Source organism: Halichoerus grypus, chromosome 9 (assembly GCF_964656455.1).
Source record: "Halichoerus grypus chromosome 9, mHalGry1.hap1.1, whole genome shotgun sequence".
Classification (NCBI taxonomy): domain Eukaryota; kingdom Metazoa; phylum Chordata; class Mammalia; order Carnivora; family Phocidae; genus Halichoerus; species Halichoerus grypus.
Genome location: NC_135720.1, coordinates 27,432,597 through 27,459,057, shown reverse-complemented (window position 1 = coordinate 27,459,057; position 26,461 = coordinate 27,432,597). Strand labels below are relative to the sequence as shown.

The following is a 26,461-nucleotide window of genomic DNA, read 5'->3' as shown; positions in this document are numbered from 1 at the left end:
TCTCAATGGAGGCAATTAAAATGCTTACACGGAAGTTAACTTGGCCTCAATTCCAAGCTCAAATTCTTTTTCCAAGGGTGTTCAGCATCTCTACTCCTAAATATAACCAACCACAGTTTAAAAAGGAAAAGCAAAAACCAGTGCTCAGTGCTGAGGAGTATTTCAGGGCTGTGTGGCTCAACTCTCCATGACAAAGAACACATTAAGAATAGGATTGGTTGGGGGTTGGGGGGGGCACCTGGGTGGCTCAGTCGTTAAGCTCTGCCTTAAGCTCATTATCCTGGGATCCAGCCCCGCCTCAGGCTCCCTGCTCAGCAAGAAAGCCTGCTTCTCCCTCTCCCACTCCCCCTGCTTGTGTTGTCTCTCTGTCAAATAAATAAATAAAATATTTTAAAAAATAGGATTGGGTTGAGATTTTCAACAGAATAATGCAGTGCCCACGCATTTTCAGTTGAGGATACTCTAAAATCATTTTAACATGGGTTTTTTGGTTTTTTTTTGCTATCTCATTTAACACTAAATTGCATTTGGAAGGGTCAAACAGCAAATATATAAGTAAAAGCAGCAACATAAATATTTTCCAGTGAGATAAATTTCAATAACAATTTTTGTAAGATTCATATTTATCATTAAAAAATATAGTAACATCAAGAGTTGCCATACATTTTCAGAAGCAAACTTGAAAGATTCCTGTTGAAATAAGAGGACAAATTAAAATCCCTGATTACAAAAAAAAAAAAAAAAATCATGCAGGAACACCTTAGTTACCTGGAATTCAGGCTTATTCACAACTTCTACAATCTGGAACACAGCAATGGAACAAGGTTCCCTGAGGAGCTGAAACAGCTCCACAAAATCAGTGCAATGAAGCTCATTTGCTTTAATTGTGGAAGAGGGACCCAGTCAGAGCCTATTCAGCTTACTTGATACACTTTCTAAATAACTCTGATGATCTCGTTTGCCAGCCCACAGCAGATTAAAACCAACTTATTAGGGTAGAGGAAATAAGTGAATGAAAAGCAGGTATGCTGCCAAAATATACAAAGTGATTATTGACATCAGAGAAGAAACTGAAAAGGAGAAACTGTAAAATCCCACTAGTTTGGAGACATTCAATGCACACATATTCCATCTACCATTCTCACATACATCATTTAATAAGCGCGGGCCGAAGGCCTGCTCTTAGCTTGTTGCTGTGCTAGGCGCCCAGGAGACAGAGATTGAAAACTCAGCCCCTGCCCTCAAGGGTTTATGATCTAGCAGAAAGGTGGACAAATAAAAAGGCAGTTATGATATAGTCATGGAGAATGCTAGGTGAGACTGAAGCTGGGGGTGATGAGCCAGAATGCATTTAAAACATTCCAGGCGAGATGGAATGAAGTCCTAATTAAGACAGCGGCAATGGAAATGCAGAAATGAGTAAGACATGAGAGATCAAGAAGGTAGAATTTCCAGTTCGGGATGACTGATTGGATGTGAGGGGTGAGAAGGAAAGAAAAGTCAAGGCTGTCTCTCAGATTTCTGGCTGGTGTGAAGAAACAGAGGCTCCCGTCTCTCCAGAGGGCATCATCTTACTGGGGCTGACATTTTAAAGAAGACTTGGGAATCACTGACAAAAGGTCAGAGAAGTGTGAAATCCATTTAGTAGCGATTTCCTCTGTTGGGGAATAAAACAGCCCATTCTAAATGAATGGGAAGACGGAGAAGTCCTTGTAAGTTCCTTGAGGGCAGGGCACATGCTATTTCTCCTTGTGTCCCCAGTGCCCAAATATGGTGGATGCTGAAGAGTAATTTATTTGTTTGACTTATAGAAACCAATTAAAATCACTTTGACCTTTTCTAATTAGCTTCCTTTAGGGAGTAAGAGAAGTCTGAGGAAATTTATAGATGTCTTTTGTCCTTGAGCAGATAGCTCTTGGCTCCAGACATATTTCTCTTTGAGATAGAATTTTCCTTACGGGAATCAAAAGGTCTGTGTTGTCTTACTGGATTGGATCTTCTGAAAAGCCTGACAAGCAGCCTTCCCATCTCCTCAGGTTTCCGAGCTTTTACGAAAGTCATGGACACTAGCTGGCTCCCTGACGCTGACGCTGTGGGGTACGGAGGGAGGAAATCCGTGGCACCTCAGGGCACGGGGAATGCCCTGTGTACCCACAGGCATGTATGCTTCCAGGCCCAGGGATGGGTGTGCAGGAGAAGCCTGTTATTCCCTAAATGAAAGGAGGCCTCATTCCACCGGCCTCAGAGAACAAAATGTCCCCTGGAACTCTCCTGACCCCTTAGAAGCTTCCACAGGGGTTTCTATTCAGAAAAGAAGCTCATCTCTGAGGTCCAACTTTGTAAACAACGAAGTCAAGATGCACTCAAATGAAAAGCTCAGAATTAGGTCAGGTTTGGATGAAGGCAAGAAATAGTCCAGATGCATTATGGAGCTTCTCTGGAAAAGAACTGTTTTCATGATTTTAATCACTGACATCTACTGGAGCAATGTTATTTTTTTCATTTGAATGTTTAATTTTGAAAGCTGAGCTTGAGAAATAGAAGCATTTTTACCCTTTATCAAATAGCTGTGAGTCATGGTCGATATGTCTGAAAAATCAGCTATAAAATCTCAGTTGGCTTTGAAGCAGGAACAAAAGCAAAATAAAACAAGAACCAAATTGCAAAAGGAAAACCAGCTTCCAAAAACACTCCCAAGAATGCTCATCCTTGCGAACAGAATATAACATTGTATCAGATTGCCAAATTTGTGAATTTAAATAGCAGATTTTGTCATTATAAAATCTCTGGTGGGATAAGCATCCTGTTGCAAGGGTACTTGTATTTAAACGAAAACTACACTGGGCCCTTGGTGTTCTTGGTCATTTTAGGTCTCTTGGTTGTAGAAGGCATGTTTTTATTTTTTATTTTTGTTTTTTATTTATATACATTAGTTTCAGATGTAGAGTTCAATGATTCATCAGTTGCAGATAACACCCAGTGCTCATCACATCACGTGCCCTCCTTGATGCCCATCACCCAATTACCCCATCCCTCCACCCACATCCCCTCCAGCAACCCTCAGTTTGTTTCCTGTAGTTAAGAGTCTCTCATGGTTTTTCTCCCTCTCTGATTACAATGGAATATTAGCCATCAGAAAGGATGAATACTTGTCATTTACATCGATGTGGATGGAACTGGAAGGTATTATGCTGAGCAAAATAAGTCAATCAGAGGAAGTAATCAGAGAAGGCATGTTTTTAAAAAATTTCTTCTGAATCCTAAAGCAGCCATGATTTTCGGCAAACCTGAAAGTTGTTCAGTAAGTGTTATTGGCTAGTTGCCTGGAGAGCCGACTCCGAGGTGAGGCTTTCCCACTCCAACTCCATCTTTGTGGGGAGATCATTCTGAACACATTTAGCTGGGAGGGGGGCCAGCCTATCTCCTGGGGGCAGAGGGACCCTGTGGAGGGTTGGGACGCTTGTCACCTTTCCCTGGACTCGCTGCCCCCAACCAGGAGCCAGGCCACTGTGAGAAGTCGTGGTCAACCCAAAGCCAACCCTGGGAACAGGGGTCATCTGGAAATAGGCAGGCGAAGGAGATCTGTGGGGGGCAGCAGGATATGGGTGGCAGCCCTGGGCACAGTGACGAGCCTTATTGCATTTCTGAATGCAACGTGAGGGGTCACTGATAATGCACTCTCCTGGTAGGAACAATCCTTGCCCTTAGTGGAGGGGGGTGAAGACATGCCAGACTTTCCTCTGGGAAGCCTGTGGGATCAGAACAAGCCATTTTTGGATATAAATGTCAGTGGCTTCGCCTGCATTAGTTCACGGAAGACATAATTGCTGCGTGCTGCCTCCCTCCCCCGTCTTCCCGCACCGAGCCGCCCACCTTCCTAGCCGCCGATCACAGACTTGAGCGGAGGGAGAGGAAGCGGGGGTTGTACCTGCTGGTTCTTTCCCACTCTCTCAGCAGGCGTCTCTGACTTTCTGGAGCCCTGACCAGGACAGCAGAGTGGAACTGAAGCAGGCCGAGGGGAGACCATCTGCCACGGCTGTGAAGACTGCTCAGGCAGGTCTGGAATTGAGGGCGGCCTATCAGCTAAAGCCAGGAGCCTTCTCTGTCAAGGACACACTGAGTTTATGCGTTCTGGGATAAATTCTGGGCTTCTTGGAAATGTGGCTGGGGAAAGGGAACACGCCTCAAAGTTTAATCCTGAGGCACTGCCTTCTATACTTTCTTTGGAAATACAGACCCAACACGGAGCTATTTATGTTTACCAACTACCCCCATCAGATTATGTGGGGTCTTTGCTATAAATCCTTATAAACTTGGAAACTTTAATAATTCTTGTCTATCATATCTCCTACTTAGCCTCAGATGTATTTAAAAGGCAGACTTGTTGAAGGTTAGGACACTTGCTTATACAATTGTAATTCTTATTGCAGATTCTCTACAAACCAAACATGGTTTTTGTAAGGAAGCATCGTTCTATACCTAGCAGGATTAAAATATTCAGAAAATTCATCCCACTTACAATTAGAGTTTACTTTGGGTCTTTTAAACATTTAAAATATAAAGGTTCACAAGGTTGTATACTGGTGTTTTTTGTGTGTGTGTAACTGAGTTGAAGAGCTATCATAATTCTATAGTCATAGACTACTATTTCCTAATTTCAGGCTGATAGACATCTCAGGGGACTATTCATCTTCAGCAATATTCACCTGGTTTTACTCCCTTATTTCAAATACAAATATATTTTTGAATGTTCCTGTCTGAGCTTATATACTGTGCTTGTCCTTATAACATTATTGGAAAGATATCATTCATTTAATTCTCACCATTCCGTACTAATTACTTTTTCTACAAGACTTTGTCTTTAAAAATTCAATAGCCTCCAGGCCTCTCTGTTCCTGAGGATGGTGCTGATAACAGAGAGAGCAAATGTGCTCATAATAAAATTTCCACACTTTTCTTCTTAAAATGTCACAAGCAATACATGTCCATGATGAAAATGAGAAAACATGTAAGGAGAAAGAAAACCTATGCATTTTTATGTATTTATAAAGATATATTTATGAGAATGTACATGTATCTTTGTAAAAATGTGATACATTTCATCACTTTAATATTTTCCTGTTTACTATAACATGAACATGTTTCTTTATTCTAATGGCTGCCTGATTTTGCCTTGTATGGATATAATAAAATTAATGTAATTAATCTTTTATTGTTGGAGATTCAAATTATTTAAAATCATTTTCTGTGGTAAATGAATACCTTATATTCTTGTGCATTTGCTCAAATATTTTTGTAAGATAAATTTTCTTTTTGACCATAGCCCTACTCATGGCCTTAACTTGCCCCCCTTCAATGGGACCTGATTTTGCCAACACAGAAGATAGTATTACCTCTACTGGATTCTTCCTATTAGTTCCTTGACCTTAAGTCTTCATTTTAGTTGCTTATCTCCAGAAATTTCTCATTTGGGGTTTTTTATTTCTTTGCCAGAGATTATATGGAGCTTGGTCAAAGTTATATTTAAAATTTCTCTGTTCCCTCCTATCTGTCAACATTGTTCCTCTGCTCTCTCTTTAAATGCCCGCATTTCCCAAGATTCTGTCCTTGGCTTCCCTTTGTAGTCCATACACCCCCTCAACCAATTCTCCATCTGATTCTAATTTATGAGAATGGTTAATTTTTGAGTGCTATTCTTTCCCCCAATTCTTCATCATATACTCCCAACCACCACCTTGGCATCTCCACGTCTGCAGGTGTCTCTAAGTTAGTATTCCCCAGACTACACTCATGTTTTACTCCAAACTCCCAGCAAAACAAAAACAAGCACGAAAATAAAAAATAAAAGCAACACCTCCCCAAACCCAAACAACTCCCTTTCTCCTTCCTTGCTCTCTCTTTTAAAGTAAAGGTGCCCCTTATTCACCATCACACGGTCGTCCAGATTCAATCAATTGACATTTATTGATGGCATCAAATCATATCAGTCTCCCGCTTAAAACTCTCTAGTGGCTTCCCACTGACATTAAAGTGTAGCCCAAATACCTTACAGCTACCATGAGGCCTGGTCTTTCCTGTCCCCACCCTCATCTCCTTCCAGGCTCCTCCTGGTTCACTATGCCTTGGCTGCCTTCTTTCTGACCTTCCCTTCAAGTGCAAGTGCATGTACATCTCAGAGACTTAACCCTTGCCTCAGCCAAGAACTCTTTTCTGGACTGTGCCATTGGTGTTATAACTAAAAGCTCATTGCCAAACCCAAGATCACCTATTCTACTATATGTTTTCTTCTGGAAATTTTATAGTTTTGCATTTTAAATTTAGGTCTATGATGCATTTTAAGTTAATTTTTATGAAGGTCTTTGTCTAGAATCTTTTTTTTTGCATATAAATATCCAATTGTTCCAACACCATTTGTTGAATATATTATCTTTTCTCCATCCTTTCTCCATTAATGGCCTTCATGTCTTGATCAAAGATCAGTTAATATATTTGAATGGGTCTATTTCTGGGCACTAATTCATATCATTTTTAAGATTCATACATTCCATCAGCAAATATTTATTAACTACTATACACACACACACAAACACAGACACACACAGACACACACATACTGGTTTAGGTGCCGGAAGCATATCAGTTAAAAAAAAAAATCCCTGCCTTCAAAAAAAAAAATCCCTGCCTTCGTGGAGTTTATATTCTAGAAGTCAAGTAATATATAACATATGAGAATGTTTTTAGAGTTCTTCACATTTCTTTCCCAACTAAGTATAGCATGCACTTAAATTCCTGTGTCTTGATATGATCTCATTGATATGAGGGATTTGAGAAACGAGACAGAGGACGATAGGGGAAGGGAGGAAAAAATGAAATAAGATGAAACCAGAGAGGGAGACAAACCATAAGAGACTCTTAATCTCAGGAGACAAACTGAGGGTTGCTGGAGTGGAGGGGGGTGGGAGGGATGGGGTGGCTGGGTGATAGTGGGGAGGGTATGTGCTATGGTGAGCGCTGTGAATTGTGTAAGACCGATGAATCATGGACCTGTACCTCTGAAACAAATAATACATTATATGTTAAAAAAAAAAAAGATAGTAAGAAGGGAAAAATGAAGCTGGGGGAAATCGGAGGGTGAGAAGAACCATGAGAGACTATGGACTCTGAGAAACAAACTGAGGGTTTTAGAGGGGAGGGGGGTGGGGGGATGGGTTAGCCTGGTGATGGGTATTAAAGAGGGCACGTTCTGCATGGAGCACTGGGTGTTATACGCAAACAATGAATCATGGAACACGACATCAAAAACTAATGATGTAATGTGTGGTGATTAACATAACATAATAAAATAAAATAAAAAAAAATTCCTGTGTCTTTGCTCATGTTTTTCAAAGCGTTTGTTCATCACAAGTTTGAGCTGAGTGCTGCTCACTTTGCAAAGTGCTGGGAATTTGAAGATGTTCCCTTCCCTGCCACCTTTTATTCTGTGTTCACTTTTTCTATTCGTTGGAAAAGCACAATACTGTGCGAAGGTTAGAGGCACCACCCCGCACAGTCGAAAATCCACGTATAACTTTTGATTCCGCAACACTTAACTGCGAATAGCCTACTGCTGACCGGAGGGCTTGCCGATAACACACACAGTCGATGAGCACATAGTTGTCCATTGTATGTATTGTATGCTGTATTCTTATAAGAAAGTAAGCTAGAGGAAAGAAAATGTTGTTACTATCATAAGGAGAATACTTTTACACGACTGTACTATGTTTATTGAAAAAATGTGCATATAAGTGGACCCATACAGTTCAAGCCTGTGTTGTTCAAGGATCGACTGTAATATAATTTTTGGATTGAGGCATATATGGGATCTTGAGTGCGGTAAGAAGTGAGACACAGGCTATGTTCTACTTCACAGCTCATGCTGATACTCCAGCACATAAACTCCATTCCAATGTTAATGGCCTTGGGGTTTTCTGGGTAACTTGGAAGAGAACAGATAATATTTATTCAGATTGAAGGATGATATTTTTTTAAGATTTTATTTTTTTTTAAGATTTTATTTATTTATTTGAGGGAGAGCGTGAGAGAGAGAGAGAGCATGAACGGGGGGAGGGGCAGAGAGAGAGGGAGAAGCAGACTCCCTGCTGAGCAGGGGCTCAGACCGGGACTCTATTCCGGGATCCTAGGATCATGACCTGAGCCAAAGGCAGATGCTTAACCGACTGAGTCACCCAGGCGCCCTAGACAATGTTTCCAAAATGTGAATTGCTCTTTCTCTATCACTTATTTGTATTTCACACATATATATTTGTCCTAGTAATATCTGGTCCTGGTCCAGGAGTCAGAAAGAGACTTACAGAAACAAGTTGTCTTCTGAGCCTTGTGTGCAATATTCTTTCTTTTGACAACCAAAAACTTAAGAAAAAAAAATAATAAAAGAGACTTGCTAAGCAGGATAGCAGTGAAAATGGAAAATTAAAAAAACGATAACATTTCTAGGCTCAATCTAATTTGGGGGAAGGGTGAGGGCTCAGAACCGTCTGTCTAGCTGAGAATTTCTAACCTCCTTTTATCACATTGAAGCAAAGGCTTGGCTCCCCTTAGCTACACAGAAAGGGTAGATGTATGGCGGTTTTTGAAAAACAGAACGAGTTACTAGCTAGTGAACTACCTGGAAGAAAAAGGAGGAAAAAGGGGGGCAAATAAAGACGATTCTAAATATTGTTTTTTTGTAGAAGACATTTGGAGGTGGAAGAGACCTTAGGGACCATCTATTCCAATCCCTCAGGCCCATGGAGGAATCCCTTCTGCAGAAGCCTCAGCAGAAACCAGCTTGTGTTTGAACACTTCTTGATATAGGGAAATAAGTGCTTCATATGGTCAAGAATTAAGAGCTGCCCATTAATTATAGAAAGCACTGAGCCAAGCTCTGCCTTCTAACAAATCCCAGATAGGTGTTTTAATTCCATTCTCTGAAGCAACAAATACCTGTCTAATGTCCTCATTCATAGGAAGTCCTCTGCATATGGTAGCTCTCTGGGCTTCACTGAGGCCTGGATTCTACCCACACTTCCCCTTATGTCCTGCCTACCAGGCCCTCTTTGAGGTGTTTTCTGTTGGTTAAAGCCTTTGTTAAAACACAATGCTCAGAATGAACAACCGTTCCAGATTTTTGAGGGTTCAAATGAGGTAGGTTGCTAGGAAGAAAGATCAACAAATGTCTTTATTGTACTTCTGTTTGTACTTTTTTGTGGAGTAGAGTTAAATGTTTAAAGTTCATCATTATGCCTGAATTAAAGGTGTTTCCACTTGAAAGTGTTGTTTAAATCTGTAATTTCCTAAATCTTTCATTTTCGAAACTGGTTGGCAGCAAGCTGGCAGGAAATATGGGACTTAGGAAAAGCAAACACATTCTATTTGCTAATGATCACTAAGCATTTGTAACCAAGGTAAGCTTATTAGAGAAAGGAACAGTTAGCTCAAGGGTAAAGGCAGAGCATTTAGAAATCCTAAACTTCCTCCTTGCATGCTAAAGTCAGTTAGCAGAGATCAATTATTAGCTGCTACATAAGGAAGGGATTTGTTTACACTATGTAATTTTTGTCATTGGGACTGCCTGCCTGCGAGCTTATTACTTATTAATTCATGATTCCCCCATGAGTAGGAGAAGGTGCTAGCATTTCTAAAGTTTGTGTGAATCCCATGTCTTCCTCACTTCCTGCCAGGTCTCCTCACTTCCTGCCAGGTCTCCTCACTTCTTGCCAGGTCTCAAGTATTCATCTTTGAATAATGGCGGTTCTCAGCAAAGCCAAGGTTTGCAGCACATGCCCCTCACCGTGCAAACCCAATTAAACAATTTGTCAATGGTTCTTTCCAGCTTTGGATTTTGGACATAATCAAAATATTGGAAACTAAGAAGCTTTGTAAACAGAAAATGACTGTAAGTGTACCTGTTTCTGACTTCCAAGGGATAATGTCTAACAGCTCTCTGATTCCAAATGCCTTGACCAATGGTATGAAGCTGATACTGATTATGGAACCCATGGGAATGACGTAAAATTCGGGGGCTCTGGGGCTCAGTTATTGTTTTTTTTTTAACTAAATAAACATATTTAGGGCTTGTATAATATACATACTCATTTTAAAGAAGAATAATCAAAAGGGAATATCCAGTTTCTCCCATGTTTAAAGAGCACGTTGAACCAAAGCCCCTGCGAGCCCCATGTGCTCCCATATCCTCTAGTCCTCGGGGAACCACGATCCTGAACCTTCATGTTAATCATTTCCTTGCCTTTCTTTTTTTCTTTTTCTTTTTCTTTTTCTTTTTCTTTTCCTTTTCCTTTTCTTGCCCTCCCTTCCCCTCCCCACCCTTCCCTTCCCTTTCTTCTTCTTCTTCTTCTTCTTCTTCTTCTTCTTCTTCTTCTTCTTCTTCTTCTTCTTCTTTTTAAAGTAAGCTCTTTGCTCAACCTGGGACAACCCTGAGATCAAGAGTCCCATGCTCTACCAACTGAGTCAGCTAGGTTCCCCTCCCTTGCTTTTCAAATTGTTATAGTTTTTACCACATATTTTGAATAGTGTTTAATTTTGTAAGTTTTGGATCTTTATGTAAATGGGATTATCCTCTATATTCTTCAAGGAACCACTCTTTTTGCTCAACATGTTTATGAGATTCATTCATGTTTCACATATAGGTGTACTTTATTCATTTTCACAGCCTTCTCCTGCTGATAGATATTAGTGCTTTTCAAGGTTTCTTTTTTTCAATGAATAATGTTTCTGTGAAAACTCTTATATATGCCTCCTGGTGCTTTTTCCATTGCTGACATTAATCAGATCTCATTTTCTGCCAGGTACTCCTCTAATCACTTTAAATGTATTGATTCATTTAAACCTCCCACAGCCCTATGAGGTAGGTATAATTATTATCCCCATTTCACAGATGAGGGAATTTGGTTCAAAGAGGTTAAGTAAATTGCCTAGGAGACAAGCCTAAGAAGAGACAGAGCTGGACTTTGAACCAAGCTTCTTAGCTTCAGTTTGTACTTTCAGTCAGTATACCATACTGATTCCTCTGCTAATCAATCACTCAGTCAATTTGAAAAGTTCTAGGGCCTTTTTCTAATTTGTCCGTATATACCTTTGTTAGTCAAATTGTTAGTAAGTTAGTCAATTGTTAGTTAATTCTGTTAATAAATTCTTTTAGAAGCACAAAGCCAATAAATCTAATAAAGATCCAATATCCCATGCCTCCTTTTTGGGGATTAGGATTAAAATTCTCATGATTTCTCCCCCCCCTTACGTCAGATATTCTGAAATATCTGCATTTTGAATCAATTTCAGAATGGGGAGGAATGCAATTCAAGAGAAGAGAGACTATTATGTAAACTATCTTAACTATATGAACCTTTTAAGAACAGTGGCTAATTCGTATGTCCCATGGATGTCAGTTCCAGGGACAGACAAATGGTGGATAGTATTTATCCCCATCAGTGTTCATTGTCTCAGTGGCTTGTATATGAAAACAGAAACATGAGTCATATGTCCATTTTTCTGAGTTGGTGGGAAACCTCCAAGTACCACCTAATCCAGAGAATGAGAGATTGAGAAATCAAAAGAAATCTGTTGAGGAAGTAAGGGAGAAAATACCTCATCTGCTTGCAAATTTAGCAAAGCACCAGAGACAAGTTTTAGGTAAAAACACGGACAGGCAGCCATTCCTGAGAACAGAAGGAGCTTCCCTCTATCTGCATAACACACCAGCTTTCACCTCTTTCTGAAGAGAGCCTTGGATGTAGCAATAGGAACATTAACCTGGCATCTTTACTGGCATTCAGAAATGAACACCAACTGGAAAATCTGTTAAAGACTCAAACTAACAAAGTAAGAAAGAAATCTTGCAGCTACTGCAGGGAAAGGAGTCTGGAGGAATATCAGTGATAAACATGAATGTTTATCCAGGATTTATAGTGAAAGCCAAGGTTGCCTTCCAGCACCTGGCACTGAAGATCCCAAAGACTGCAGGAGGGGAGTAGTAGGAACGAAACACAGGGGAGGCCGATACCTCAAAGGACAGATAAATGACCACCTAACAATCAGCCGGCCGCTCCGCAGAGGTAGTGAATTCAGAAAATAACATTTTGGAGAGGTTCAGTTATCTGTAAAGGACTCACAGCTCTTTGCTCTTAATAACTCCAACTTTTGGTGGCTGTTCGACTAAAAACATTTTAAATCATTAGATTTAGAAAAAAATAATTCATAATCTGCCATTTCAATAGTTCTAGTGTAAGACTGAGACTTCATAAAGTTAATCTAAGTATAGTTAAAATAAGATAGTTTGTTGCATTTTTTGAGTGAAAAGAGCAAGTTATAAAAGAGTTCAGTATGATTCCTCTTTTTGGGAAAAATATACACATATATACATTGAAAGTGTCTGGAAAATTCTACACCAAGGTAATCAAGCTAGGCACTACTGATACTTTGGAGAGGAGAACTCCTTCTTGTGAGGGGCTGCCCTGTGCTGGTATGTCTAATAGTATTCCCGGCCCCTCCCTCCAGGCCCCACATGAGCAGCACCTTTCCTCTGAGTCATGACCATCAAAAATGTCTCCAGCCGTTGCCAAATGTCCACTGGGGCTAAAAATCACTCCCAGATGAGAAGCATTTCTCTACCTAATAGGTTTACAGTGGTTAAAACTGGGAGGGGGTTTGACAGGTAATTTTTATCCCCCTTCCCTTCACTCCTAGTTACTCTACAATGAGTATGTCTACGTTTATCTCCTGTAGTGAAAAATAAGAACCATTAAAATACCTACAACCATAGCACTCTTTGGTAAACAAACAATAGGCACGTGCTTTTGCACAGTCTTTACAAAAAAAAAAACCCAAAACTGTAGATAGAAGATTTATAGAAGATACCATGAAGGGAACCACAAAGAAAATAGAGAAAACCAGTTCTTCCAAAATAGGTTAGCAAAAATTCCCCTCAAGATGTGAGGGTGGTAATGTGTGGGCCAGAAAGCATGTGATTTATGATCCAGGTGCACTGATCTGTGCTGATGCAGCCCTCTATTTAATGTTCTCATTAAATTTACCATGCTGGGTAGATTTGTGCTCTGGGCTGTACAAATAGTTTTTCTCTTGCAGAGAAAAACTATTTCTCTGGGAGTTAGCTGAGCCTGGGGGCACCAGATCTTTCCCATGTTGCAGGCTGAGGGGTCAGTGTCCCTTTCCACATCCCTCCTTCCCATGTACATGGGCTTCACTCACTGTGTAGTGGGTGTATTTTCATTCCCCCAACATAGAATTCATAGGTTCTGGAAATAGGGCCATGAATTGATGTTTTCATGAGGAGAACCTACATAATGTGGAAGATGTAGAAGCAACAAAATTTTTGAAATGCTCAATACTCCTGACATGCTTAGAATGATGTAAAAGCAACTCAGAATTAGATTCCCTTTTACAAAACCACTGACGATTTCAATCTGAAGGCATAAAGTAGGAAGCAAAGTACGATGGCACTTTTGGGTAAGAAAAACCAGGTGAGGCACACTCGGGCTTTGAGTTGAAATAGTCGTGTCCAAATGGCTTGTCTTTCTGGCACTAAGCACATGCTCTGGCAGTTAATAACAGTAAACACATGGCGCTCACTACGGGCCAGGCACTGTTCTAAGTGCCTTCTGTATTCCAACTCTGTTCATGTCCAAGCAGCCCTGAGTGAGTTGTCATCTCTATTTCATAGATGAGGACACTAAGATACACTAAGCAGGTGCTCAAGTAAATATTTTGTGACGGAAACAAATAAACCAAACTATCACCACTTTGTTTTCTCTCTGCTCTTAATAACGACTCGCTCTTTCCCACTCTTCAATGTCTTTTACAGTTAGTATTATAAATTTGTTCTTCAAAACCAGCAGAATCATGCCTACCAAGATGGAGAGGAACAGAACACTCTGGTTAATGTAATTATAGTCTAAATTAAATCATTAGATCAGAAATGGTTTGGACTTGTGGACAATCTCTGCAGACCATGACTCCAGAATCCATCTGTCCTACCAGGATTCTCTGCTTGTGACAAAATATAAACGAGGAAATATGGATGTTATCTTTTTCCTGCAAGAGCATGGATGGATCATGAGTTCATGATTAAAACAAATATGTATTAAGGTCAAATAATACGATATTGCTGCTTCTGCAGGTCAAAAACTGTCAAATATCAGTAATTTTATATGGGCCAACTTTATCGATTCTGTCATATATTAATGCAGTCACTACAAAGTTGAACTTTCTAGGTGAATGGTGAAGGAGATGGGACTAGTTCCTGGAAATTAACTAGGATGGTATTGTTTATGGTACACTTCAGTTCCCACAGTAAATTGTGGCGAATTTTAATACATTCTCCCTTATATATTCTATTCATTTAACTTTTTCTTTTCTATATTCTTGTTTGTATATTGTTTGCATATTTTGTGTATTGTTTGTATATTTTGTATATCCTTGTTTGTATATCCTTGAGTGTATATATTTTGTATATCCTTGTTTGTATATCGTTGTTTGTTTATTGACTTTAAGATTCTGTAGGTAGGGGATATTCATCATACACACTCCAAGGGGTCTTTGAAGTATTGCTCATTGAAATAGAATGTTTGATATTACAATAGTGACATAGTGCTTCACCTGCTAAACACATTCCAGTTTACAGACAATGTAAATATCTTTTTAAAGATATATTTCCAGGGGTACCTGGGTGGCTCAGTTGGTTAAGCAACTGCCTTCAGCTCAGGTCATGATCCCAGGGTTCTGGGATCGAGTCCCGCATCGGGCTCCTGCTCGGCGGGGAGTCTGATTCTCCCTCTCCCTCTGCTGATCCCTGTGCTTGTGCTCTCTTGCACTGACTCTCTCTCTCTCTCTCTCAAATAATTAAATAAAATCTTAAAAAAAATAAAGACACATTTCCAGAAATAAATGTACTATGTAGCATAAAAGATGGCATTTTCTTTCAGGTTAGTTCCCTACTAAAAGTGCCTACTAAGTTATTGAGAGGACATTTTCTGACTACAAAATAATAATAACATTTATGTTAACACTCCAGAAGTTCTCATAATTCCCATATTAATATGGCCACTTTAAGTAGCCAAAAATGTGTAATATCAAGATCTGTGCCTGATTTATTCATTCTGAACTTGGATTATTGTGTTTGAATAGTGGGTTGGGTTTAAATGTCACCAACTTACCACTAATTTAGTGGTATTTGTATGTTTTAAGTATCTCATCGCTCTGACAATCAACCAAATTCTAAACAAAGGAGTATTTATAAAATGGGTGGTCTTCATGAAATATTTTTTTACAGTGCTATACACTTGGTAAGTGCCCAGAAAATAAATGCAGAAGTAGGTTTGTTTGAAAATAATCAACCAAGAGGTCATACACGCTCACCTGAATAAATTCTTCATCCAATTTGGCAAACCTTTTTGAATGCCTACAAAACAGTGGGTCAGCCTCTGCATTCCAGGTGCCCATCATCATCGTGAGAGACACACATGCATAAACCAACCCCCCACATAAGGCAGAATGAAACAAGTAGTGTTATGAGAATAGAGAAGAAATAAGTAATTCTCATGGACACAGAAAATCTGAGTAAACTTTTTTCATCCCACGTCCTTTATTTTTTGGTCACTCCTATGTTTGAACTCATGTGCCTTTTAACAGCAGGGGTATGGCAAAGGGAAGTTCAGGGGTTAGTCCTCCATTTGCACATATAATCCCCATTCCTCCATGAATTTCATGAGATAGGCTTCGTTTCCTTCCGATGGCTCATCTGGAACCTGCTCTTCATAGAGTTTAGACAAGAGGCCTTCCTCCGTGAGCTCCTTGTACTCAGGCTGCTCACATCCCTCTGAGTCATGTTCAAAGCTAGGGAATGACGGTATGCACAGCCTGCCGGTCCGAGGGTCCCAATCCACCAGTGTGGTCGATGACTCTTCGTCTGGTTCCTCTGCCGTGTCCACGTGCTCCTGCAGCAGCTGGTCCAAGTCTCGCAGCTGAGGGGCATAGGAATGCAGTGGTGTTTGGGAGCCCAGGTCTGCCAAAGCTGCCTGTTGCTTAAAGAACTGTCCTTGGAGGGACGCCTGCTCCTGCAGATTGAGCTCTTGATCTCCAGGCCCCACACAGACGTCAGCAGTTCTTACAGCATATTCGTATTCAACGACAGCTTTATCTGTGGGCATTGTTCTGCCCCTTGACTCTTGCTGGGTTAGGGACATACCCTTGGTGCTTTCCTCAGAGTCACAGAAAATGTCCATCAAATGTAAAGCATACCCTAAGTGTTTCACCTCCATTTCCTCCTGATGTGGCTCCTGGTCCTCGAGGGGCTCATTCAGGTCCCATACATCATTGCTTTTTTCCCCTACACTTACATCCTTATGAGAAGTGTTAGAATCCTCCAAAATATTGAGGGTGATAAAATTAAGCACAATTTTTTCAGCAGGTACAAAGAATCTTTTGTCAAATTCATTTCCATAAATCAAAATCTATAAAGAGAGAAGAGAATGGTTTTCACCTTTTCACTTGAGAGAGATAAGAAAAACAGCTGTTAAGTAGAACTTATACTGTCATCACCTAGTTCTAAAGACCTATTCTTACCAACTCATGGAAGTGACAGTTATTCTTGGGATAAACAGAAAGTCTCATTCACATGGAGGCAAGAGACCCAAGACACACACACACACACACACACACACACACAAAGGCTTATGGAAATGAACAGTGGTCCCTGGGGGGTGTGTATCCCTCCAAGGATCAGGGTAGACTACCCCCTCCCTGGCCCATGGAATGCAGGGCAGTTTTTTAATTTCTTGAGCCTCAGTTTTTAATTGTGTAAAATTAGAATTTCTGCCACGTGAGAAGTGGCGAGGGCTGAGTGAGACAGTTTGGAAATTGCTTTGTTAATTATTGTTGACTACGTATTTGTCAACTAGCAGTGGTTACCTGGGTTCCCAGGCCTGGTTAGGACATACTCTGGACATGAAATGTGGATGGGCGTGAAAACTGGAGGTAAAGAAGGAAAGAGGCACAGGAGTAGGGATGGTTTCACTTACTTCCCCATATACCTTTCTAATCCCACTATAATGAGGCCAAAAAGGGAAATCCATCTGCCTGTTTATGGCTGGTAGAGAAACTCTAAATCATGTCAGGAAAACTGGTTTGAGATTAAAATGGTGCTGGGGATATGTGGAAGGTGTCTGTTGAGAAGGCCAGTCATGACTTATGTTTGAATCCTCATTGTCCACCCCATGATGTGATTTCATTTAATATTTACAAAATAGGCTTCATTCTTCAGCCTCATTCTTTTATAATATTTTGGTTTCAGAAAGTCTCATGTGCTCAATTCTCCTCTCAATGTTTCTCGCAGGAACGTCTCCCTGTGCCATTAGGAAGCTCCCTCTAAAGTCTAAAAGGAAGCCTCCTGGGTGGCTCACTTGGTTAAGCATCTGCCTTCGGCTCAGGTCATGATCCCGGGGTCCTGGGATTGAGTCCTGCATCAGGCTCCCTGCTCAGTGGGGAGCCTGCTTCTCCCCCTCCTCCCTGCTCGTACTCTCTCTTGCTATCTCTGTCACTACCTCTCTCTCAAATAAATAAATAAAAATCTTAAAAAAAAATAAAGTCTAAAAGGAGGCAGAATAAGAGAAACATTTAAAACCGAACTAAGAGGAATACATGCATGCATCATGTTTATGTGAACATGTTTTAATAATTTGCAAATAAATCATTCTTATGGTTAAAATATGCCCAGGCATTCTAAACCCTCCAGAAGCATATTTATTCCTTCTTAATATTTTCCTGCTCTCCTTGCTGTGAATACTTGTCCTGTCCATTTTCCTCCTAAAAGTGCTCCCATTCCATGCCTGTCTCAAGCTCTACATCCCACTCTCCTCTTTTAGATTCTCCCCTTCTTTCCCGGGACAGTCTCCTAGCTCCTTTTATTGCTTCTAGTCTTACTCCCTCCAACATTGTCTTAGACCCACCATCCAACTGGATCTAAAACACGATATTGACCTTGACGCCGCCTACTCAAAGCCCTACAGAGATTTCTCTTTACCAAGAAAATATAAAGCCCAAACTCCTTAGAGTAACACCCGACTCTCCCATTACCTGGCCCTAACAGCCGCTCTCCGGTCTTACTTCTGTAGTCCTCATCAACAACCTATGATCCAGCAATATCATGTGGTTTTCCAAACATCTATGCACCTTGGTCCCTGCTGGGTTTTCTGCCAGCAGTAGGTGCTCTACTTCTTTCTCCCCTTTCTTAAGCGAGGCCAGACGTAAAACTTCTCCTGGTCCCCTACTCGGGGTTTCCAAGCTCTCCCTGTAACTCCCTGTACCTCCACAGTCCTCGCTGCTTGCTTTCCTCAGAGCCTTCATGTATCATTTTGAAATTCTCGTACCAACTTAACTTGAACATCTGGAAGAGCATGGATCCCGACTTAAATTTATTTGTGTACCTCAAGACCTAGTCTAATCTGCTCATGACACGTGAAATCTTTTCAAAGCTGAGGATTCTTTCTCTTCGGTTATGTTACTGAGACAATCTAGTAACAGAAGTGTTTTCTAATTCATCCACTCTTTACACCCACGCTGCCTGTACAAGGGACCTGTGTCTGAGCTTCCTTTTGTACTGGCCTGGAAGGGAGGGTTTATAATGATTCCTGCCACACTAAACACTCACCAAATTTGCTGGGTGTTTCTCTTTGCCAACATGGATATATCTGTACATGGAGTAGCCCATCACAGAAAAAAGAAACACGGTAACAGATATGGGCAAAACATACCAGAAGATGATTTTAACCTTCAATGCTGATGTTTGGTCTGTAAAAAAAAAGGACAGCGATAGAGAGTTTTTGATTCGGTGTGGTGGGAAAACATTGGCAATGTCAGGCGGCTTTGGGCTGACCACTTACAATTAGGAGCTCAGCTTTTCATTTATAAATTGAGAAGCTTGAAGGAAAAGTGATACAGGGTCTCAGAATTCTTATTCTCTGACAAGAGCTGGTCTTCGGGACTCATCTGGACTTGTCGCAAACCTTACAGTGTAGATGCATCAACAACCCAATCAGCAGATATTCCAACATTTTATGTCTGGCTGTGAGATTCATTCAGGTTCTTATATTTGAAGCTAAGTGTGTCTAATATTCCAGCAACTTAATACACTTTAAACCAAGCAAAAAAAAAGCCCTGTTGATACGATTCTATTAAGCTGCCCTGACTTTTCCATACACTCATTTGACTCAACCATTTCCAAATATTCAGTAGAAGTCGGGAATGTGTGGCGTCACCTTCTATGTGGCTGACAGAACCATCCCTGAGTGGGTCGGCTAGACCTTCTGGGTAGGCCTGGAGCTTGGGATGTGTGTAGGGAGGTGGCTGAGCTGGTGTGTGCTGAGAACGGCAGTGACTTCCTTCCAGGTGCTGCTGTGCTGTAGGTTCGTGACAAGTAAAAGTCCACAGAGGAATGAAAAGACCTGGTGAACAGCTTTTAAGAAAGCAGTGCTGGCCCGCCATTGATCAGACTATACAGTTGTGAATAGGACTCAATGTGACTGATTTCTATTTGTTGGGCTCCTATAGGATCCTGGAAGTTGTGATAGTTAATTATCTGTGCCAATTTGGCTAGGCCATGGTACCCAGATATTGGGTGAAACATGATTCTAGATGTTTCTGAGAAGGCATTTTTAGATGAGATTAGCATTTATTTATTATTTTTTAAAAGATTTTATTTATTCATTTGAGACACAGAGATAGAGAGAGAGAGAGACAGCATGAGCAGGGGAGAGAGGCAGAGGGAGAAGGAGAAGCAGGCTCCCCGCTGAGCCAGGAGCCCGATGTGGGGCTCGATCCCAGGACTCTGGGATCATGACCTGAGCTGAAGGCAGATGCTTAACCATCTGAGCCACCCAGGCGCCCCGAGATTAGCATTTAAATGAGTAGACTTGCGTAAAGCAGATTACTTTTTATAATATGGGTTGCTTCATCCAATCAGTTGAAGGCTTTAGTAGAAAAAATGGTGACCACCTCAAGAAAGAGAGAATTCTGCCAGCAGATTACCTTCAGACAAGAACTGTAACTCTTCCTTGGATATCCAGCTTACTGGACTGTCCAATATTTTGAGCTCATCAGCCTCCAGTCATGTGAGCCATCTCCTTAAAATAAATCTCTCTGTCTCTCTCCATATATATATGTTGGTTCTGTTCTCTGGAGAATATTGACCAATACAGCAGTAGAAAAAGGAAGAGCTTTAGCACACATGGCGAAAGTTCTAGCATATTCTTTACATACTGATGAATTCAGTGAGAGTGTCATGGCAGCTCTTTCATCTGTACAGTTGTTTGGATACTCTTGATGCCTAGGCCCGAGACAAAGCAATAAAGTCACTCTCCAGCTAACTATCTAGGGAAAGAGTGGAAGTGTCATGGACAATGAGGGAGGTCCACAAGAGCCAGGGGGAGAAGTCTAGGTACAGGGGTCCAAGCGCAGCCTCTTGCACTCGAAGAGCTCCTGAGGAGCACATCTGTCATCAGGTTCCACACGGAAGGGTGGCAACAGCACAGTGCAGATGGCCCAGGTGGCTGAGTACTCCCTACCCCGTGAGTAGGCCACGATGCAGCCTAGTCCTCTGAATGCGATCTCTGGTCTCTGGACCGAACTTGCCCTAATTAAAACGTGCCATGACAACAATGACCGATGGCACTCAGTATACAGCAGGACACGTTTGCCACAATAAACTTAATAAACTGTAATTATATTTTAGGGATGGGGACTGTGGAGAGCAGAAGTATTTTTCAAAGAGGGTCCCAAAAGAGGTAGTCCAGCTGGGATATCATGGAAAAGGGCAGACCCCGAAAAGATACTTCCTTATTTTGTCACCTGTCCTAGACTAGTGAGAAAGTTGGCTGCATCTCTTACCAGGAAGTATTTAATGGAATCTGTACTTGAGTTGCTTTAAATCTGCCAACTGCTTAAATGATCTCCACTGGAAATTCATTCCTACCACTTGGCTGCTGATCAAGCTGTTAGTAAACAGAGCACTTTTTCCAAATACAGAAACGATTTCTTCAATCTGCTTTGTTTTGCCTTTTGCTTGCTCTGCATTTCAGTTTTATTTGACATATGGCAGAGAATCCTTCGTTTTAGGGGAAGGTATAAAAGGACAGAGTTTGAAAAATACAGTGTTTCACTTTCAAATATCACAATATCCCCTTTAGATTCCTTAGGACAGTTTCATCTTGTGCTGTGTGCGGGGTGAGGGAACAAGAAAGCAGGGCTCCTATCACCATGGCCATCCCATAGCTGGCGATGGAACTGGGCTGGGGGAAAAGGGGTGACATTTGTCCTAGGCCAGTGTGTTTGGAAGAGGGAGATGGAAGAATAATAGATGAGGGGCCATTCGAGGAAGGCCAACTTTAGGGTTAATTTTTAATGTTCAGGTTTTGAGTTCAAGGTCCTCTGACCCTTGGGGAAATACAAATGAGCGAATGCCAAGCTACTAACCCTATGTCTCCGAACAGGAGTGAGAATCTTCAGCCAAGTTCAGGAAACATGAGAAGAAGACAAAAGGAAGGAGAGAAAAGCAATGTAAGTAACTGTGGATTCGCTGATCCCAGACATTCGTGTAGCCAGTGACCGATATCTGAGGGCAACTTGCAGAGCCTGTAATTTTATTCTTGAGGGTGAGCAAAGGCTGCTGTCTTCAAGTGTTTTTAGGAAAATGTTTTGTTTCTAGCACTAACATTTGATGTTCTTGATGTTCTTGAAGACCACAGAACTTCTCTTCATGAAAGGGACTACAATTAAAAAATGAAAAGATGTGTGTAAAAATTCTTAATTGTTTTTTCCCATGGAAGAGGCCTGTTGGCAGCAGATATCAGGATAGGTGCTGAGAGTTCCCTGGGAGGATGCAAACGTACTCTAATCCTGGCCAAGTTCAATGGCAGAGTCCCAGGCTGCTCAGTGCATTTCTGGTGACGGTTGTTTCTACCTTTGTCTCAACCTGTTTCTGGTAGACATGGATTTATTCAAACCTTGTTTATTTATTTTTTAAAATTAATTTATTATTTATTTATTTATTTTATTATCTTATGTTAGTCACCATACAGTACATCATTAGTTTCTGATGGGTGTTCCATGATTCACTGTTTGCGTATAACACCCAGTGCTCCATGCAGTATGGGCCTTCCTTAATACCCATCACCGGGCTAACCCATCCTCCCACCCCCCTCCCTCTAAAACCCTCAGTTTGTTTCCCAGAGTCCATAGTCTCTCATGGTTCGTCTCCCCCTCTGACTCCCTTCCCCCCTTCATTTTTCCCTTCCTTCTCCTAATGTCCTCCATGCTATTCCTTATGTTCCACATATAAGTGAAACCATATGATAATTGACTTTCTCTGCTTGACTTATTTCACTTAGCATAACCCTCTCCAGTTACATCCATGTCGATGCAAAACCTTGTTTATACCTGCCAGACTTCTCCTACTTTCTTCAGAGTTCCTTCCTCAGACCAGTTGAAACTTTTTAAGCTTACCTTTCAAAGTCCGGACACACTGCTTCTCAGAAGGCTGAGCAAGGCGAGGAGGCCCTGGGACGAGGGACTCCACGTGGACGCAGTACAGAGTGTCTGGCTCCAGCCAGCTCAGCACCAGCGTGTGGTTGGTCACACACTGGGACCACTAGGGTGGGGGATAGCAAACAGCAGTTAGAGTCAAAGAATTCCAGCACCACCCCAGACAGATAGCTCTAGGAGGAAATAAAACACTGAGATACTAGTAAATCCTTCATTATTACTACAAGCTTTTTTTTTTTTTTTTAAATACCCTTTTCCTTTAGCTCAGCAGAGCATGGTCAGGAAATGGAACCATTCTGGGAACAAGTCTAAATAACAACATAAGGACAGATTTCCTGCTCAGCCTTGCCCTGTGTCCTTGCTGACATTTTTTTCTTTCTTGGAGAGTGACTGACAGATGTTATGCAAGTCGAAGCTCTCCATCAAAGTGAGGTGGACAATGGTTCTACACCCAATAGCAACATCAGACCCCACTGACAAAGAGTGTCTGTAAGGGAAATCCGAAGGATGTTGTTGAGAGGTCTACGTATCAGCTTCCACTGTATCTTGTCTAACATGTCTTTGAATATCACATCTTTCCAGATTCCCCTGCATCTGGGCTGCAGAAAGAGACACAGATTATAGGCCCCCTTCCATTCCAGGCTTACCGTTTTATTAGATTTAGTATTATATATGGACACATTGTACTTCAGATTAGAGTATATCTGTTGCATGGAAAGAGAACTGTCTTCTGGATTTCTCTTCCACTTCTCTGGAGCCGTCAGAACAATGGAAATGGATTTCTCATCTGTCGTCAAAGCAATCCCTGGTGGGCCAATTTGTGCTTAAAAGGGAGGGGAGAGGGAGTTATCATGTTCGGATGTAAAAATCACCGTGGATAAAACTACAATATAATCCTACTGGAATCAAAGCCCTAAAGCCCCCCCCGACCCCCTTAGTTGAGATGACTCAGATTGCTCTAAGGTTAGCCCAAGTCATGCCACATCTTGAAACACTCATTTCACACTCCCTTACACATTATGAAAACAGAAAGTTCAAGTGTTGTATTTACTTAGTGCTTAATCCCATGGATAAACAGATGGTAAATACAACTAAAAGTGTTTACAACACTCCTGTGACTTGAATAGTTAGTGATAAATAACATTAATATGATTTGATATGTGGTGGAAATCAGCCATGGAGGAATGAAGCACTGTTAAATAACTTTGAAGATGTGAGTAGAATGATCTAGAACAGAGGTTCACAAACTTTTACCATAAAGGTCCAGACAGGAAGTATTTTAGGCTTTACAGCCCGTATGATCTCTGCTGCAACTCTTATTCATATAAATGTAAAATCATTCTTAGCTCTTGGCCTGTAGAAAAATGGAAAGGGGGCCGAGCTGCATTTGGTCTGAGCACATAATTTGATGACATCTGACCTAGAAGGGCACCAGAGGATAGGTTCTGGCTCTAGGACCGGAGAAATACTTGTAAACTTCATTATGGCAGCTCTGAATGGATCTTCTACAGCTGAGTCAGCCACAGAACAAGAGATGGAAAAATTTAAAAAGCAAACATCAAGAAGATGTTGCCTGAACTCTGAGTTACACCTAGAAATACATCATCACACTACCAAGTTCAGAACAAGAAGACACTGAGTTTGGCAATGAGCAAAACTGCTCATGGTAAAGATGAAACTCTGAGATCCAGTGAGGTGGAGCACCGTGGGCTGGTCACTTGAGCAGCTGAGGGACAGAGTGCAGAACAGAGCCCCCAGAGCACAGGTCTCTCGGGAAGGTGAGGCTGAGACAGTACACTTGATTGTCAGGAGAACTTGATATTATCTGTGTTTACAGACAACTGTGTTACTTACTTTCTAAGAATGGATAGAATCGTCCAGTTTCTGCCCATTTGGAACAATTCGTTTCCCAAATGGCCTTCACTTTGGCATAATATTGATGTTCGTAATCAGAAGTTTCCACAGAGAGATCACAGCAGGTCCTATTGATATTTCTGCATTCGGATTTATTCAGCCACTTCTTTTGCCCATATCTGCTGAGAAAGAAACTGAATTAATAATGATGTACCCTCTGTGCTTTCCAATAGGAAAAAAAGTCATTATAGAAAACTCAATGGAAGCTCAGACCCTTCACTTCAGAACAACAAAAGTGCCTGTCATTGAGATAAAAAAGAATCCACATTTGCTGCTGGCAATTTTTTTCATTACCTCAGGAGCATGAGTCTGAGTTTCTGCAATCACCTCTCCTTTCTATGAATTATAATGTGGATAATACGTTTTGAAAGCATGTTTTTTTTTTATTATTATTCTTGAGCTTCAGTAAAAATGTTACAAAACATGTGATCAATTCTTCTAGTAATTATGTAAGATTTTAGTCCACTATGCCTATGAAGGTCAATTTGATGGGCTATTTGAAGAAATATTAGTCATTTTTTTCTCGGAAGAAAAATTACCTTGACATTCTCATAAAATTTAAAAATCTACTTGCTATGAAGGGTCTAGGGAAAATTCACAAGTTGGAGTGCATGCCACAGTAATTATAGTGATGGTGATGATAGTGACTAGGTTGTTGATATTGATTTCTCCTTTCCTTTATTAAAGACACAACACCCATAGCAGGTGGGGGGAGGAATATTTTTAACACTTTTCAGGTGGGAGAGACTGAGGTAGGGAGAGTTGAAGGGCCACAGGCTGAGCCAGTGAGAGAGACAGGGTTGCATGGGAGGCTAGGAAGGCATTAAAGCAGGCGTGGTGGGGTTTTAGAAAGCTAACTGGTGCAGCATGGAGAACACAGTGGGCTGGGAGTGGCAGCCTGGGGAGCACTTGAGGGGATACTGCAGTGGTCCAGCTGGAAGATGTCGGTGGCTTGGACAAGGATGGTGGCCGTGGAATAAATGACAGGACAAAAGGAAGAAATATTAGGGGAGACAGGACTTGGTGATTGAGTGGAGGTAAGAGATGAGGCAGATGAAGGTGTTCAGGATGATGTCTCTTTCTGTCTGGGACAGTGTAACATTCCCCAAAAGAAGGAATACCGAGGAATAGGTTTGGGAAATGGGGAGGAGGGGTGAGAGGAAGGAAAGATAACAAGTTCAGTTTTTCACGTGTTGAACCTCAGGTATGTGAAAAATATCCAGCTGTGGATGCCCAGTAGGCACTGGGGCTCAGGAGAGAGGGGTGAGTGGGAGGCAGTGATTTTGAAATCAAGGGCACAGAACTGTTCATTTAAAGCATAGGTGTGAATGGAATTATCATGAAGCCAAAGCAAAGCCTAGGGTAAAATTCCAGGATCATCAAGATTTAAAAGTTGGTATAAAGTACAGTTAGGAATAGCAGCTAAAGGGGCACCCGGGGGGCTCAGTCAGTTGAGCGTCTGACTCTTGGTCTCAGCTTAGGTCTTGATCTCAGGGTTGTGAGTTCAAGCCCTGCACTGGGCTCCTCACTAGGAATGGAGCCTACCTAAAAAATAAAAAAGAAAAGAAAAGAAAGAGCAGCTAGACTGGGAGAAGGAGAAACAGGCATCATGTAAGTCAAGGCAAGAGCATGTCTTGAGAATGAGGAAATGTGGACTTTATCAAGTGTTCTCAAAGCTTAAGGGTATCTCCTCTTTTCAGAATATGGCAACAGATTTCTGAAAGCTAATGTCGCCTGTTTCATAAGAACCATACCTGCCAGAAGACGTTAGAAATACAATTAAGATCTTGTTGACCAACTTCTCCATCAAGTGGTCACCACTGCCTAAGAGCTTTCATACTTTTTTTGTCTGTGAGCCACAAGAAGAAACCCATTTTACATTGTGACCCAGCTCACAGAAACATACATATATTTAACATATTAAAACAAAGGTTTCATAAGATGC

General features: G+C 41.2%; 1 protein-coding gene across 3 annotated transcripts in view; it reads right to left on the bottom strand.

Annotated features, from left to right (window-relative positions):
* Positions 1–15,628: 15,628 nt before the first annotated feature.
* The window catches only part of IL20RA (interleukin 20 receptor subunit alpha), a 34,591-nt gene continuing 23,758 nt past the window's right edge, over positions 15,629–26,461 (bottom strand). For all 3 annotated transcript variants that reach the window (XM_036097855.2, XM_078054671.1, XM_036097856.2), the window contains 5 exons: positions 24,457–24,635; positions 23,250–23,425; positions 22,564–22,708; positions 18,716–18,855; positions 15,629–16,520 (listed from right to left, as the gene is read on the bottom strand). In XM_036097855.2, the coding sequence (XP_035953748.1) occupies positions 15,729–16,520; positions 18,716–18,855; positions 22,564–22,708; positions 23,250–23,425; positions 24,457–24,635 (1,432 nt within the window). In that variant the 3' untranslated portion in view covers positions 15,629–15,728. The remainder of the gene's footprint in view (positions 16,521–18,715; positions 18,856–22,563; positions 22,709–23,249; positions 23,426–24,456; positions 24,636–26,461) is intronic.